Here is a 15,000-nt window from a genome sequence, read left to right as displayed (position 1 = left end):
TTGATAACACATATCCACTGCATTAGCCTGTATTTCTAACTGTCGGACTAGCGTGGAAGAAACTGACTCATAAGTGATTCGAAGGAAGTGACTTAAGGACTGTCATCATCAGACGCCTACTGTACCAAGAGTATATCTCCAGTCTTTGTGTGAAGCCCAGGAGAGAAGCTTGTAAATGCAGGACTGGTTAAACATGACAGACTGCACTGCATTAAAGACGGCATCTTAGGTAAGAGCTTAGACTTTAGACTGAGCAGCATTTATAGGTAGAAAAAAAAAACTACCTGTGAAAGTTTACCGCCAGACTGATTAGATAACATTAAATACGGACCATCTAGAAACTGGAACTAATAGGGATCAGATTCTGAGCTTGGCTGAGAGTTATAGGCAGGTGTAGCCAGGCTGTTATGGCTAATATCACAGACCCATTGGGCAACTTCTCCAGCCCAGGCGTTGTTGAACGGGTGATTGTGCCCATTCTGGACACCCTCATACTGGTCATTGGCATTCTAGGACACTCACTGGTCATCCTCATCTTATCACGGAAGCAGAGGAGACCGGGAAGCGGAGGGATGGGCAACACGATCGGAGCGGCGGGAGCGGCGAGTGGCCAAGGCACCGACATCCTCCTGCTGTCGCTCAGCGCCGCCGACCTGATCCTGCTGGCGTGTCTGCCGTTCCACACCGCTGCCATAGCGACGGGGCACTGGCCGTTCGGGAGTGTCGTGTGCAAGCTGATGGGCTTCCTCGGAGCGGTGTGCACCTCGGCTAGCGCCTTCACGTTAGCCGCGCTAGCTGTTGCTCGCTACTTCATCGTGGCGCAGTCGGCAAAGGCGTACCGCTGGCGCAGGGACGCCCGTATCAAGCTGGGCACCGTTGCCCTTTGGGTGCCGGCGGTGGTCCTGGCGGCGCCGCAGTTTTTCTGGCGCACGCTGGACTCCGGCAGCAACGTCAACCGGCAGCACTCGCAGGACCTGGTCTGCTTCAACTTCCTGTCGCCGGAGGGCCAGTTGGCGTACGGCGTGTGCCACTTCCTGCTGGCCTTTGCGCTGCCGCTGGGCGTCATCGTGGTGGCGTACGGCCGGATCTACATCTTCCTGCGCCGGGCGAGGCAGCGGCAGACGGTGGACCGGCTGGAGCGCTACCAGAACCAGGTGACCAAGACGTCAGCGCTGCTGGTACTTGCCTTCGCCCTCTGCTGGCTGCCGTCCTACGTCTTCATGTTCGCCCAGCTGGCAGCAGATACCACAGTGACCGGTAATGCCCCACGGCATGGGGGATTTGCCATGTTCGCCCGCATCATGGCCACCTCAGCCACCGTGGCCAATCCCATCCTCTACAGCTTCATGTCCCAGAAGTTCAGGAAGGAACTCACAGAGCTGGGCCAGCGGAGCTGTAAGGACCGATTTTTTTGTAACCGACCAGGGTGAGACTAGGAGTCTTCCACAGAAAGGACTGTACATGTGTTTGCAGTATTAGTACTGACTACAAGAGTAGCCTAGCAAATCTCATCTGTTGTTCTTTGCTAAAGTCTTCCAGAAATCCAATGCCTGTGCACCATGGCAAGCCCTGAATAGTTAAACAGTAAACAGCTACTTCAGCATACTTGTCTATTCTCACAGGGATGATGCACATGATCAAACTAATAACCTGCACTGCCTGCACTGATGGTTTGCAGAAGTGTTCTTCAACAACACCATATGGAAGTCCTTAAAAGACACCGTCCACTTTCAAAATGATTTGGTATTCTAGATATTTCCTTCATTACACCATGTTCTGTACACACAAACACACACGACAAAGGAAAAACATTTGTGATTTGTTTGAAGTGAATGTATGCCAAAGAAGGCTTTGATGAGAAAATAACCTGTTTATTTATTATAAAAGAACTGGCCGTGACTTCAGACAGCTCTCTCTGTCTCTCTCTTTCGCTACACACACGCACACGCACACGCACACACACACACACACACACACACACACACACACACACACAAACACAAACAAACAAACTGAAGAGATTTTGAGAGTGAGCCTTTCCAGCGGTCGGCTCATTAAGCAGCCTTTTTCCCCACTCAGCTTTAGGTGCTGCGTCTCTTGTGTTTGTGTGCTCTCGAACAAAACAGCCTGGAGCCCTTCATGAAACATTGATGCTTCACAAGATGTGTGTGTTTGTGTGTGTGTGTGTGTGTGTGTGTGTGCGCGTGTGTGTGTGTGTGTGTGTGTGTGTGTGAGAGTGAGAGTGAGAGTGTGTGAGTGAGAGTGAGAGTGAGAGTGAGAGTGAGAGTGATAGTGAGTGTGAGTGTGAGTGTGAGTGTGAGAGAGAGAGAGAAAGATTGGGACAGCTCCGATTAGTGAAATTCCCATATCAAGGTGACCATACAGCACAAACAAGTACAGGACTTTCTGTATTACTGAGCAGCCAGGATGTTCATGGCAGGCATGGCAGTTTTGTGCGTAAACATGTGAAGAGACATGCTCTGTTTCACTGCACGGTCAGCACAGTCATCAGACAGAATGCCAATGAATAACTCCACACTGCCTGAGTCAGACAAGCAGAGAGACAGACAGGCAGAGAGACAGACAGAATGCCAATGAATAACTCCACACTGCCTGAGTCAGACAAGCAGAGAGACAGACAGAGCGCTCAGACATGTCAAACAAACAATCAGAAAAAATGAGGGAGTGTCAACACTTGGGGAGATGGAAACGGGAAAATGAATAACTGGAGAATGAACAACAGAGTAGAGAGGAGAAGAAGTGACAGGGAGCAAGAAGAACAGGAAAGGTAAGAAAACAAAGGAAAAGAGGACATTTTAGGAAGGAGATCAGGAGAATAAAATGTCAAGACTCACTGTCCACCACGGTCTTGCGGTCCGAGCCATCGTCGTTGATCTGTTGGATGTTTCCGAAGTGGATGTCGCTGAAGAAGATGCGGTTAGCCCCTTTGCCCCCGCCACCGCGGTAGTCGAACGTCAGCGCGATGACATTCTTCATGTGGTCCGGGTCCTCGAATGGCTTGATGGGCGCGTTTAGGTTGTTCTCGTCCGATAGGTGCACGCTCTTTAGGATGGTCCGCTCAGAGTAGAGCAGGTAGCCGTCGTAGTCACGGCAACTGCGCCCGTCCTCCGCCAGCATTCCGTGAGCGCAGGCGCAGGTGCGCTGGCCGTCGCCACGGAAGAGACACAGCTGCTGGCATCCTCCGTTGTTGTCCTTGCAGACGTTGGTTCCTGAGGAAGTCCCCAGACCTCATTATCTGCTCTGTCAATCACCCTCTTACAGCACAATGCACTGTGTACTACTGACTTAATCGGCTTAATTGAGATATTAGGATTAATTAAAATAACGGAGTGAAATAAAAAAACAGACACATCACATGCAGGTATGTGCAGGTATGTGTCCAAAACTGTTAGATTGACAGAACAAATATCAGCATATTGAAGAATTAAGGAACACCAACAAACAGGATGAGACAGTATACAGTAGTATAGAGAAAAATTGGAAAATACTATTGAACATAATTTCACTTTTTTTCTGCAGTGCCTTTGGTGACAGATGGTTCCATGACGATTAGTGGTAAAACAACTCTGTTCTGATCTTATCATTACCCTCCTGACTGAGAGAGTGCGGCCCTTACCCTGCTGTCTAGCGCGGTTGAAGACCTTGATGTCTTTAAGCTGCACTCCGATGCCAGTCCTCAAGGAGATCGAGTCAGTGGCGTTGTCTTTGTTTCCCCGCTTAATGGAACCGTTTGCATGGGTTCTACAGAGAGAGAAAAAGATCAAACGAAGCATCAGCAACAGTTACATCTATAGTTAAACGCGCATCATAGTTCAATCATGTAAACAAAGTAGTTTATAGTGTAGGGTTTAAATACAAACTTCAAGTATTATTGGTCTGGATTCACAACCGAACGCATCATCTCCTGATTCGAACGTTGTTATGAATGCACAGACACACGCACAGACACACGCACATACACAGACCTGTCGCTCCAGTAGATGTAGTTCTCAAACACAGACACAGAGAACATGTCCATGTTATTGCTGTTGAGCACCACCTCTCGGTTCTCTCCTGTCTCCAGGTTGATCCGCTCAATCTTGTCCGTTCGAGCGTCACACCAATACAGCAGACCTTCCTGCAAAACACAACAGAGTGTTTGAGTGTGTGTGTGTGTGTATGTGTGTGTGTGTGTGTGTATGTGTGTGTGTGTGTGTGTATGTGTGTATGTGTGTATGTGTGTGTGTGTATGTGTGTGTGTGTGTGTGTGTGTGGTTTGTGTGTGGTTTGTGTGTGTGTGGTTTGTGTGTGTGTGTGTGTATGCGTGTCTGTGTCAGAGTGTGTGTGAGTGAGTGTGACCCAGCTAGTAGAGTGATTCAATATGTTTACTTGAGGTGAGAATGCATTAGCTTCTGTGTGTGTGTCTGAGTGTACACTTACTAATCAATGGAGAAGCAGGTCCATATCGATTAATGGATGCAGAGCACGTGTGTGAGGCACTGTGTGTGAGGCACTGTGTGTGTGTGTGTGTGTGTGTGTGTGTGTTTGTAAATGACTGTGTGTGTTTGTATGCATGTGTATATACACATGTATGCTTGTACATGTGTGTGTGTGTGTGTCTATGTATGTGTATACTTGTACATGTCTGTGTGTGTGTGTACCTGGTAGTCGATGGAGATGCCATTAGGCCAGCTGATGCTGACATTGACCAGAACAGCCCTCTGTGTGCCGTCAAGACGAGACCTCTCAATGCGCGGGTACTGACCCCATTCAGTCCAGAACAGGTAACTGTACACACACACACACACACACACACACACACACACACACACACACACACGCACACACGCACACAAACCAAAAGTAAGAAAAACATAGAATAGATATGCAAAAAAATGCAACCTCAACAAACAGACACACATTGAAAATGCACATCCAAACAGATTTAGACAAGCTGACACTTCAAAAGGAGACAGGGAGAAAGTAGAGGACAAAGCCAAATAGAAACAGACAGATTCTAAGACAAAGTGAAAGAGACACAGTATTTCAAGAACTAAAAGAAAGAATGGAAATGAAAGAAAGAAAGAAAGAAAGAAAGAAAGAAAAAAACAACAGAACAGAAGACAAAGAGAAAGGCAGAAGCAGCCTGACGGAATGGCAGCCGCTCACCCTTTGGCTGGGTGGACAGTGATGGCCCTGGGCTTGTCCAGCCCCTGTGAGATGACCACGTAGCGGAAGGAGCCGTTGAGCCGGGCCACCTCGATGACATCAAAGCCCTGGTCCGTCCAGTAGATGTTCCCTGGGGAGAGCAGGACAGAGCAGCTCAACACACAGTGAGGAGGACATTGGAGGAAGGACACATAACAAAGAGCCCACAACCACTGTCCTCCTGTGTGTGTGTATGTGTGTGACTGTATTTTAATTTGCACTGACTAAATGAGGCTGCTCCTATGCTACTCCTGAGGTGACGGTAGGTTTGGTGTCCACACACTCCAGGCAACTTAAGCCATGATTCTGGTATGTGTATTTGATGTGTGTGTGTGTGTGTGTGTGTGTGTGTGTGTGTGTGTGTGTGTGTGTTTGTGTGCGAGGGAGAGGAGGGAGAACGTATAAGTGAGCAAACGTGTATGTGTGAGCGTGTGATTTTTTTACGGGCTGGACACACACCTGCGATCCAATCCACGGCGATGCCCTCCACGCGGCCGATGCCATTGGTGACGACATCCTCCCTCCACGTCTGGTCCCGCTTGGCCCTGCTGATGGTGCTCAGGCCCATGTCCACCCAGTAGATGGTGTCATTTTCTACAGGTCAAAGGTCACATGGAGTAAAATACAGAATTGTCATATCCAGAGTGCACACAAAGTAGTCCATCAAAGCTTATTTCTAAAAGAATAATTTCTAATCTCATGATGTCGCAAAGGTGAAACAGAACCAGAAACACACAACTTCTTCGAGATTCTGAAATAGTTCTATCCAATAATATGTCATTGTAGTGGGCTACATGACAACACATTTATACTACAAAGGCGCAATTCTCCGGTGTAAAATACCTGCGTGGAAGTCGATGCCGACGGCGAGAGATGTTCCTGAGACGGGCACGAGAGCGTCAGACTTGTCTGCAGGGTCCAGTGGGATGCCCCGGATGCCTTCGTGGACCGAGTACAGCAGGAAGGACCCGACGCCTGCGGCCAAACCAAACATTACACCGAGTTCACGGCCGCTTGACCGATGAGCACTTCAGCCTTGAGATATGGTATGAGATATGGCCCAGGAGGGTTGTTTGTGTGTTTGAGGGTGCAAATATACATGCAAATACAGTATGTGTTAATGCATATGTTTATAATGTATGTGTCCATTTGTGTGGCTGTACAAATGTCTAAGAATGTAGATATACACAAGTATGTGTCGTGTGTGTGCGTGCATGTGTGCGCCCGTGTGTGTGTGCATGCGTGCGCGCGCGCGTGTGTGTGTGTGTGTGTGTGTGCGTGCGTGCGTGCGTGCGTGCGTGCGTGTGTGCGTGTGCGTGCGTTACCTTCACATGACTGCTGGCCGTTCTTGAGGCTGTAGCCTGCGGTGCACATGCAGGCTCTAGTGGTGGGGGAGGTAGGAAGGCACAGCTGGGAGCAGTCACCGTTGTTATTACTGCACATGTTCGAACCTGACACACACACACACACACACACACAAAATATACACACACGCATGTAACAAATACACACTTATGCAATGGACTAGAACAAACCAGACCAGACAGACAACATACTAAAGGACATTTCATTGAATGACAATATCAACTGGCTGTAAATGTCACAATGCAACACAAAGAGTTCATAAACAAACACAAAGCCACATAGAACACCCCACCCCTCATACCTCCTCCTCTCACTCTTTCACTCTCTCTCTCTCTCACACACACACACACACACACACACACACACACCTCTCTGCACAGTCTCATTGTAGATCTTCATATGCATCATAGGGGAGGTGTTGTTCCTCAGGACCTTCCAGTTTCCTCCGTCACTCTTGTTGCACGTGCCTATCTGGTCAGTGCCTTGATCCGCCCACCACAGCTCCTCACCTGGATAGGATAACAGAGCACAACAGACAATCAGGATAGGATAGGATAACAGAGCACAACAGACAATCAGGATAGGATAGGATAACAGAGCACAACAGACAATCAGGATAGGATAGGATAACAGAGAACAACCGACAATCAGGACCAATAGATCAGGCAGTCCAGGCCCAAACATCAAAATGGTACTACACACATCCTGGCCTAAACATGCACGCACACACAAGCGCACACACATTCATGCACACGACTACACAATCACACACACACACACACACACACGCGCACACACACGCATGCACGTTCACACACACACACACACACGTACGTACGTTCACACACACATACACACACAGAAATTGCCCCCTTACCCATGATGGCGAGGGCAGAGGCCTTGTTGAGTTTGCCCTTCATACCCTCCAGTACCTCCAGGCCCGAGCCGTCCAGCTTGCAGCGGTTGATGGTGCTGTTACCTGCGCTGACCCAGTACAGCTGCTCCGTGTCAAAGTCGATGGACAGACCTGTCAAGTCCAGCACACAGGGAGGCAGTTGAGACATTGACATCCATTCACAGCATTCATTTGCCATGTCTTAGGAAAGGCTTTCTGAGTATTTAGTAGGGGTCTGTGCATTCTCACTACACGCTCAGGTTCTGTACTCAATAGTAAGTTTAGTGAAAATAGTAACAGACAGTTATTCATTTTCATTTCTGTGTCGTTATTGAGATACAATTTAACTGACGAGTGCAAGACAAGCACAAGAAAAAGAAATAACCAACATTATCAAGAAGATCTAAAATCATCATAGTATTAACATATCAAACATGCATAATTCATCAATCAAACGCTTCTTTGGTACTGGCCAACTCAATCAAGGGTGTTATTCAGCCTCCAAGACAGTAGAGGGCACAATTACATGAGATGCTATGCAACCCTGCTGGATGTAGAGTAGAGTTTGCAGCTCCAACTTCTGTCAAAGCCAATGCTACTTAAGGCTGATACTGATTGGTCATGATGTCATGGACACTCACCCACAGGGGCTTTCTGATTGGTGAAGAGGACACTGCGGTTGCTACCGTCTGTATTTGCCATGCTGATGTTGTCCCCATCCGTCCAGTAGAGCTTTCTACAAGATGAGAAGAGAGAGAGAGGGGGAGGGAAAGAGAGAGAGAGAGAGAGTGAGAATGAACAAAAACAGTGTGAGACAGAGAAGGATCGGGAAGAAAGTGAGAGAGAGAGCATGACAGAAGGGAGGGAGGGCAAGAGAGAGGCTGCTGGGTGTTTTGCTCTGAGCAACATGCAACAGTGTACCTCTCCATCTTAAGTCTTGCATCAGGCATGGCACGTTCACATGTGGCTGGTGCATGAGAAACATCGCTGACGCCCTTGCTTTTCAAGCGTACGCACACAGTGCCCTGAGCTTGTGAAAAATATGTGTTATGTTACGCTCTTTGTTTTATACTCTCGCGCGAGTGAGGAGATAAACAAGTGGGAGTTTCTGCCTCCTTATCTATCTATCTATCTATCTCTATCTCTATCTCTATCTCTCTCTCTCTCTCTCTCTCTCGCTTTTATTCTGCCTCCGATCCTTTCAGTTAAAGCACCGTTACCACTGGCAACCAGGTCTGGAAAAGCAGGGTCAGAGGTAATTTGGTTCAGCGCTGAAGCGGATTGGCTCAGACAGGCGGCAGGAGCTATCTGTAGAGTATGAATAGAGAGATGATACGAGACTGTGCCAATCATTAAGACAATTTCACGACTTAAGTACAAGCCTCTCACTTAAGCACTTTCACTGTCTCTTGGCCTCTATCTCTCACACTCGGATATGTATATATATATATATATATATGCCATCACGAGCACACACCATCACAAAAAAACATTCATATAGTCGTCTCGTCCTCACCGCCTGGCACACACACTCAGAAAGAAAGAAATAGAGAAAGAGAGTGAGAGAGAGAGAGTGAGAGAGAGAGAGGGAGAGAGAGAGTGAGAGAGAGAGAGAGAGAGAGATAGATAGACAGACTGTGTTTCATTAGCACGAGGAGGTCAATAGAGTGGCCTGGCCCTCACATGTGCTGTGTGTAGTGTGAGAGTGTTCCTTCATGTCTACCTGTTGCCATATCTAGGCAGTCTGTTTACTCGTGTTTATGTGTAACTGTGGGCGTGCGTGATTGCCTGCATCACGGACTGTGTGTATGTTCTTCCCCATTCATTTGGGCTTTTTGTTTCCGTAGTTGCCTAAGTGTTTGCTTATGTTTGCCTCTGTGTGCGTGTGTGTGTGTGTGCGTGTGTGTGCGTGTGTGTGTGTGTGTCTTTGTGTGTGTGAGACAGATCTATGCAGGGGGTGGCATTTAAATCCATTCACTAGCCCACTCAAACCTCCCTCTCTTTCCTTTCAAGTAAGTACAGTGAACACACTGTTTGCAAATGAATCCCAAAATAGTTCTGTTCTTAACAAGTGTGCACGCACATGTGTGCACGCACACACACACACACACACACACATGCACGCACACACACACACACATTCTCTCAGTCTCTCTCTAACACACACACATACACACACACACACACACACAGCATCTGCTTCTCATTTTCTCTTACGCCAGAGAAGCCTACGCCGGAAACATTCCTCCAGCTCTGCAAGTCTTTAAAAGAAGGCAAGAAATTAAACAAAAAGAGAAAACAACGAAGAGGCGTTTTGCATGAAAACATCTCCTATAAGCTGGTTCCACACACACAGACACACACAGACACACACAGACACACACACACACACACACACACACACACACACACCACAAAGTCTGTTCGTGATTTAAGAAGCAGTAGAGGGAGCATTTCCCCTCTCATTTATAATGAGACAAGGAAAGAGGGGAGACAGAGAGGCGGAGTGGGCAAACTATGAAAGAGATGGAGAGAACGAGGGAGAGGAAGAGGTCAGCAGAGAGGTGAAAGATTCCGCCGCTGAAAACAGAGTGGTACTAAGGAAGCTGAGACAACACAAGGGTTCATATGAGTGTGTGTGAGTGTGTGTGTGTGTGTGTGTGTGTGTGTGTGTGTGTGTTTGATTCTGCGTCAGTGCAAGTGTTTGTGTGGCCATTGTAACAGACAGGGAGGATCTATCTGCTGTGGTGTGCATGCATGTGCATGTTTGTGTGCATGTGTGTGTATTTGTGTATGTGTGTAGGTGCACATTTGTTGATGTATATAAATGTGTGTGTGTGTGTGTGTGCCCACACTACTCACCCTAGAATGGGGTGCAGCACCAGGCAGTGAGGTTTGTCCAGGCCCTGGATCACTGCATTCTTGAAGGAGCCGTCCAGGCGAGCCACATTGATCTGTTTCTTGTTGGCATCATAGCTGGTCCAGAAAAGGTTCCGAGAGACCCAGTCCACCGCCAAGCCATGGGCATTAGGCAGGTCTGAAGAACCAATCAGAATACAGGAAGTGACGGCGATGTTACGACCAAGAGGAATTATATAGGGGTGAACAAGTGCTAGAGTGTGTGCTTAGGATTGTATACTGTGAACATCATACACATGAAAACAAGTTCTTCGGTTGTCCTGTAATACTTTTGAAGGTTTTCCAAAGAACTTTCTGATGAAGGAAACTTTACAACAGTTCTTGGCAGGACAGGGCTTTGCATGAACTTTTAGATAATGGGCACTAGCTGGAACTTTATCCATAAAAATGACTCCCTGTCTGTCAGAACCTTTAATGGTTCACTTACTCAGGTAAGACAAGGAGCACCTTTAGATGCTGTAATTCTACATAAATACATTTGTTTTACCAAAATGAATCTGCAATACATGGCGAGGCTACTTAGATAAGCAACAGAATACACAGCACTTGCAAATTCCAACAGGCAGTCGGAGTCAGATTTGTTCACCTGCTCTTCATCAATCAGTGGGAATGTGATGTGTGACCTGCGTGATGTGACCCCACACCTCACACAGGACCTTACCGGCTGACACCACGGTCTCCACGCCTGTGCCGTTGATGAAGGCGCGCTTGATGGTCTGCGTGCGGACGTCCGACCAGTAGATTCGCATCTCCTGGGCGTCGTAGTCCACCACCGTCACGTTGTCGATGTCGGGCACGGTGAACGAGATGATGTAGTTGTAGTAGGGGTTGTAGATGTCCACGCCGCGGATCTCGATCTGACGGGCGTACAGCAGGAACTGACGAGACTCTGAATGGACAGAGAGAGGAGCGTGTGTGACAAACACACACAAAGGTAGCATACAGCAGCGAGACAAACACACACATACACACAGTATGCCACGGTATGTGGTCCACACACACATGCACACATACAGTACACACTCACCCAAAGTGCACACACACACACACACAGTTCACTGTATGCGCTCAAAACAGGCAGCCTAGAAGGCACCCACAGGCACAATCCCATATTCTATCTCTCTCTCACACACACACACACACACACACAGACTCTGTGAGCACTGTGAACGTAATCCAGAAGCAGACAGAAGCTTTGTGTAAACTCCTGTATCTACCTCGTGCCAACCCAAACAGAGCTGACACACGGGAGAGGAGGGGAGGAAGAGAATGACTAAGAGGGGTAGGGAGAGAGAGAGAGAGAGAGAGAGGGAAGGAAGGAGGGAGAGAGGAAAAGACAAATAAACTGAGGGAGTATGAAAGAAGGAGAGGAGGAAGATAGGAGAGATGAAAGATGAGAGATTCATGGGACCTTCCTGTCAGTAAGTCTGTGTGTGTGTGTGTGTGTGTGTGTGTGTGTGTGTGTAAACAGCTTTATAATGGACAGGACAAGGCTACTTTATGGGTGAAGTGCATTGCTGCACTCAAACAAATGATTCTGCAGTAGCTTAGAATTGAGTGTCCACTTAGACAAGGCCCTTTTTTAAAACACAGCGCACGCAACACTCTTTTCCCTCATATACTTGCGGTTCCGGTCGGAATTTACTGGCCTGATATAAACGTTAATAATGCTTTTTGTAAACATTTCTTTTTTATTTAAAGCTTTCTAAAGATGAAATTAATTGTCTTTATAACAGTATTTTAACAATTGTATCTCATTTTTAGTTTTCAAGCCCCCTTTTAATGATGCACCGATCGGTTTTATTCAAAATAAGGGACATTTACACAATATTTTAACATACATATAACTAGTGCAAATCTAAATCTCAGGATTATTTATATTTAACACATTTAAATTATACATCAAATATAAATAATAAAATCTGTAACTGTACCCCATAATAAGTCGGTCAAAAATGACCAGTGTAATTTATGATGAAAATGCACACCTATTGATATTAACATTCAACTGACTGCATTAAATGTGACATCTAACAACTTATCCATTCATTTTCGCTCGTAAAACTAAGTATTACAGTTTTGGCCCAGTAATTTTTGATTGGAGGCACAACGAATGTAACAATGTTAAATTATTTGAGAAAAAAGAAACACTTGAAGAATCTGACAACATGAAGATTACAGAGACAGTTGCTACACAGTGCTTGGTGGCTATATGGTCACCTTGGCGACAGGCAAGCATTGACTGTTGTCATGGCAACACAGGTCTTACCGAAGCAGGTGTGCTTGTCCTGTCCCAGACGCATCAGATGGGGACAGGCGCAAGCGAAGGTCTGGTTGTAGTTGATCAAACAGAGGTGGGAGCATGGACCCAATCCTCCATTACCTTCACATGGGTTAGGAGCTGAGAGAGAGAGAGATAGAGAGAGAGAGAGAGAGAGAGAGAGAGAGAGAGAGAGAACAACAAAATGAGAATCACATGGGGAGGGAATAACGAGAGAGTGGTAGAAAGGGGGGAGAAACATACATTAGTGATGACAGCGGGAGAGAATGTGTCAGAATCAGCTAAAGATATGTCTCTCAGCTGAGCATGTGATCTTCTACTCAGCTTCCTTCAGGAATAAAGAAATCAGAAATAAAAGTGGTGCTGGAAGTAGACTGTACAGTATCAGTGATAGCTTGACGCAGCACCCTTTTTATGGGGGACAAGAAAGACTGTGAGAGGGAGAGAAGTGTGAGAGCAAACACACACACACACACACACACACATGTTGGCTGAACCCCATCATTAGGGTGTGTGTGTGTGTGTGTGTGTGTGTGTGTGTGTGTGTGTGTTGCCTGGTGAGCGTGAGCGTGTGAGTAAACAGCTGTCCTACGCCATCTCTCTCGCTCCCTCTCCTCGCCGGATAAACACTTGTGACGGCCGCGGCCCCTCAGCACTCCTGCGCTGACATGGCAGATAACTCCAGCTGCCAATCACGACAGCCCCCTGCCACTTCCCCCATAATCCCCCTCTCTTCCCAGCAGACGTGCAGAGGGTGGGCACCACAGATGGCGAGTTCATAAAACAAAATGGCCCAAATCAGCCCCGATAATACAGCTCAAAACTAGAAACTAGACTCTACTAATGTAGCTCACAGTCACAGAGCTAACCCACGTGTAATGGTACTTTAGCTTTCTACCGTTTCTAGTAATGACTATTTATGTATAGTCTGACTGCTTAGTTTCTAAATTGTGTGAATTCACCCTATATCTCTCTTACCTTCTTGATGGATAGGGAGGTCGTCTTCCTCTCTAAATATTAACGTCACCAAGGCGATGGGTTTGATACTGATATGGTGATGCACCACACTGCTTCTGGATCCCTACGGATGTTGGTTATAATATGAACTGCTTTGCCCACTGGCTCTTTCCAGTAAAAGATGGCGATGCACATGCATACTCTCCTTGCAGCTTTGCTTTTTGTGTAACTGACACGACCACGCGTGTTAAGACAGTGACTACAGTTTGGAAACTGTCAGGCTGGACAAAGCCACTATAAACTTGTAATACTAAAAAAAAATGAATCCAAACACTAAATCATATCAAATTATTGGGACTCGTTGAGTACAACAAACTATGCAATTATACTGTATTAGGATGACAAGCTGTTACATAATTTACTGTGAGAATATTTTGCTGTCTAGACTAGCCAGACATATTGGCTCTCTCTAATTAAAGATGAGCAGGCGCTGAAAGGTAGCAGGCATGCTAGTCCATTAGATGTGCGAAGACTAAGAGTGCTCTCAGCAATTGAGATCATCCCTGATGGTGCATTACCGAAACTTTGTGTAGTATCACGCTCAAGCATTCGGGCTCTTTTGAGTGAAACAGTTCACACACCAGTCATAGAACCGTCCTTCCTACACTAGCAGGCCTGAAGCAGGAAGTAATCAGGAGTCGCGCCGTATGACACAGTCAGTCTGTTAACTGCCCTGACGTGGAGTGACTTGCCATCCGGGGGGGGGGGGGGGCACGGGTCGAAGAGGCCAAAGGTGACAGTGGGGGGTCAACGACAGAGCTGTCTGGGAGGATAACACGCCTAGACAGCCTTCCTCAAGCACAGCAACGGACAGTTAACAACTTTAGCCATGAAAACGCATCTTGACGTTTAACTCGGCTAGTGTAAGTATAAGTGTTAAGTCTGGAATTAAGCACATTTATTCATGCTGAAAAAAAATAACTCTCTCCTTTTTCAGACAACCTTCCTTTTGAAAGGGACCCCAAAAACAAACGTAAACACCTGCCATGTTTTTTTCCAGGTGTATTTAGGTTATTTTTGTGAGTATAATAGGAGTTTTCTGCACGTGTAAAGGTGCAGTCCTGGATGATGAATAAAAGCCCTGTGCTTCTGTACAGTTCTGGGGGGTATGTGGTGGTTTAGTGACATACCTGGGTAAGTGAACTCGTAGTGGTGAACCTCCTAATAGAAGAGCCTTATGGTTTTGTTTTGCAAGGCTTGTCACTAATCCACGTACTTGGGAATACCACCCTGGCTCTGTTAATGGGAAACAAGCAACGTGGACCGAGCTATATATATATATATATATAAGTCCAGCCAATCAACAACGTTGCTT

General features: G+C 46.8%; 2 protein-coding genes across 2 annotated transcripts in view; one reads left to right on the top strand and one right to left on the bottom strand.

Moving 5' to 3' along the window:
- Nucleotides 1-1,906, top strand: part of LOC122132904 (delta-type opioid receptor) — a 2,659-nt gene extending 753 nt beyond the window's left edge. Inside the window, exon 1 of the mRNA XM_042707786.1 lies at nucleotides 1-1,906. This exon is cut by the window's left edge and continues 753 nt beyond it. Coding sequence (XP_042563720.1) covers nucleotides 408-1,430 — 1,023 coding nt within the window. The 5' untranslated portion in view covers nucleotides 1-407 and the 3' untranslated portion in view covers nucleotides 1,431-1,906.
- lrp1aa (low density lipoprotein receptor-related protein 1Aa) overlaps nucleotides 1-15,000 on the bottom strand; it is a 149,331-nt gene that overhangs the window by 38,856 nt on the left and 95,475 nt on the right. Inside the window, exons 28-41 of the mRNA XM_031567561.2 lie at nucleotides 12,657-12,788; nucleotides 11,049-11,276; nucleotides 10,331-10,505; nucleotides 8,110-8,204; nucleotides 7,451-7,600; nucleotides 6,942-7,082; nucleotides 6,534-6,659; nucleotides 6,052-6,183; nucleotides 5,668-5,802; nucleotides 5,170-5,299; nucleotides 4,662-4,788; nucleotides 3,987-4,138; nucleotides 3,638-3,762; nucleotides 2,856-3,230 (exon numbers count right to left, since the gene is read on the bottom strand). Of these exons, the coding sequence (XP_031423421.1) occupies nucleotides 2,856-3,230; nucleotides 3,638-3,762; nucleotides 3,987-4,138; nucleotides 4,662-4,788; nucleotides 5,170-5,299; nucleotides 5,668-5,802; nucleotides 6,052-6,183; nucleotides 6,534-6,659; nucleotides 6,942-7,082; nucleotides 7,451-7,600; nucleotides 8,110-8,204; nucleotides 10,331-10,505; nucleotides 11,049-11,276; nucleotides 12,657-12,788 (2,223 nt within the window). The remainder of the gene's footprint in view (nucleotides 1-2,855; nucleotides 3,231-3,637; nucleotides 3,763-3,986; nucleotides 4,139-4,661; nucleotides 4,789-5,169; nucleotides 5,300-5,667; nucleotides 5,803-6,051; nucleotides 6,184-6,533; nucleotides 6,660-6,941; nucleotides 7,083-7,450; nucleotides 7,601-8,109; nucleotides 8,205-10,330; nucleotides 10,506-11,048; nucleotides 11,277-12,656; nucleotides 12,789-15,000) is intronic.

The sequence above is a fragment of the Clupea harengus genome, chromosome 5 (assembly GCF_900700415.2).
Source record: "Clupea harengus chromosome 5, Ch_v2.0.2, whole genome shotgun sequence".
NCBI lineage: Eukaryota > Metazoa > Chordata > Actinopteri > Clupeiformes > Clupeidae > Clupea > Clupea harengus.
The sequence above is the reverse complement of the archived record's forward strand: the minus strand, read 5'-3'. Positions and strand labels throughout refer to the sequence as shown.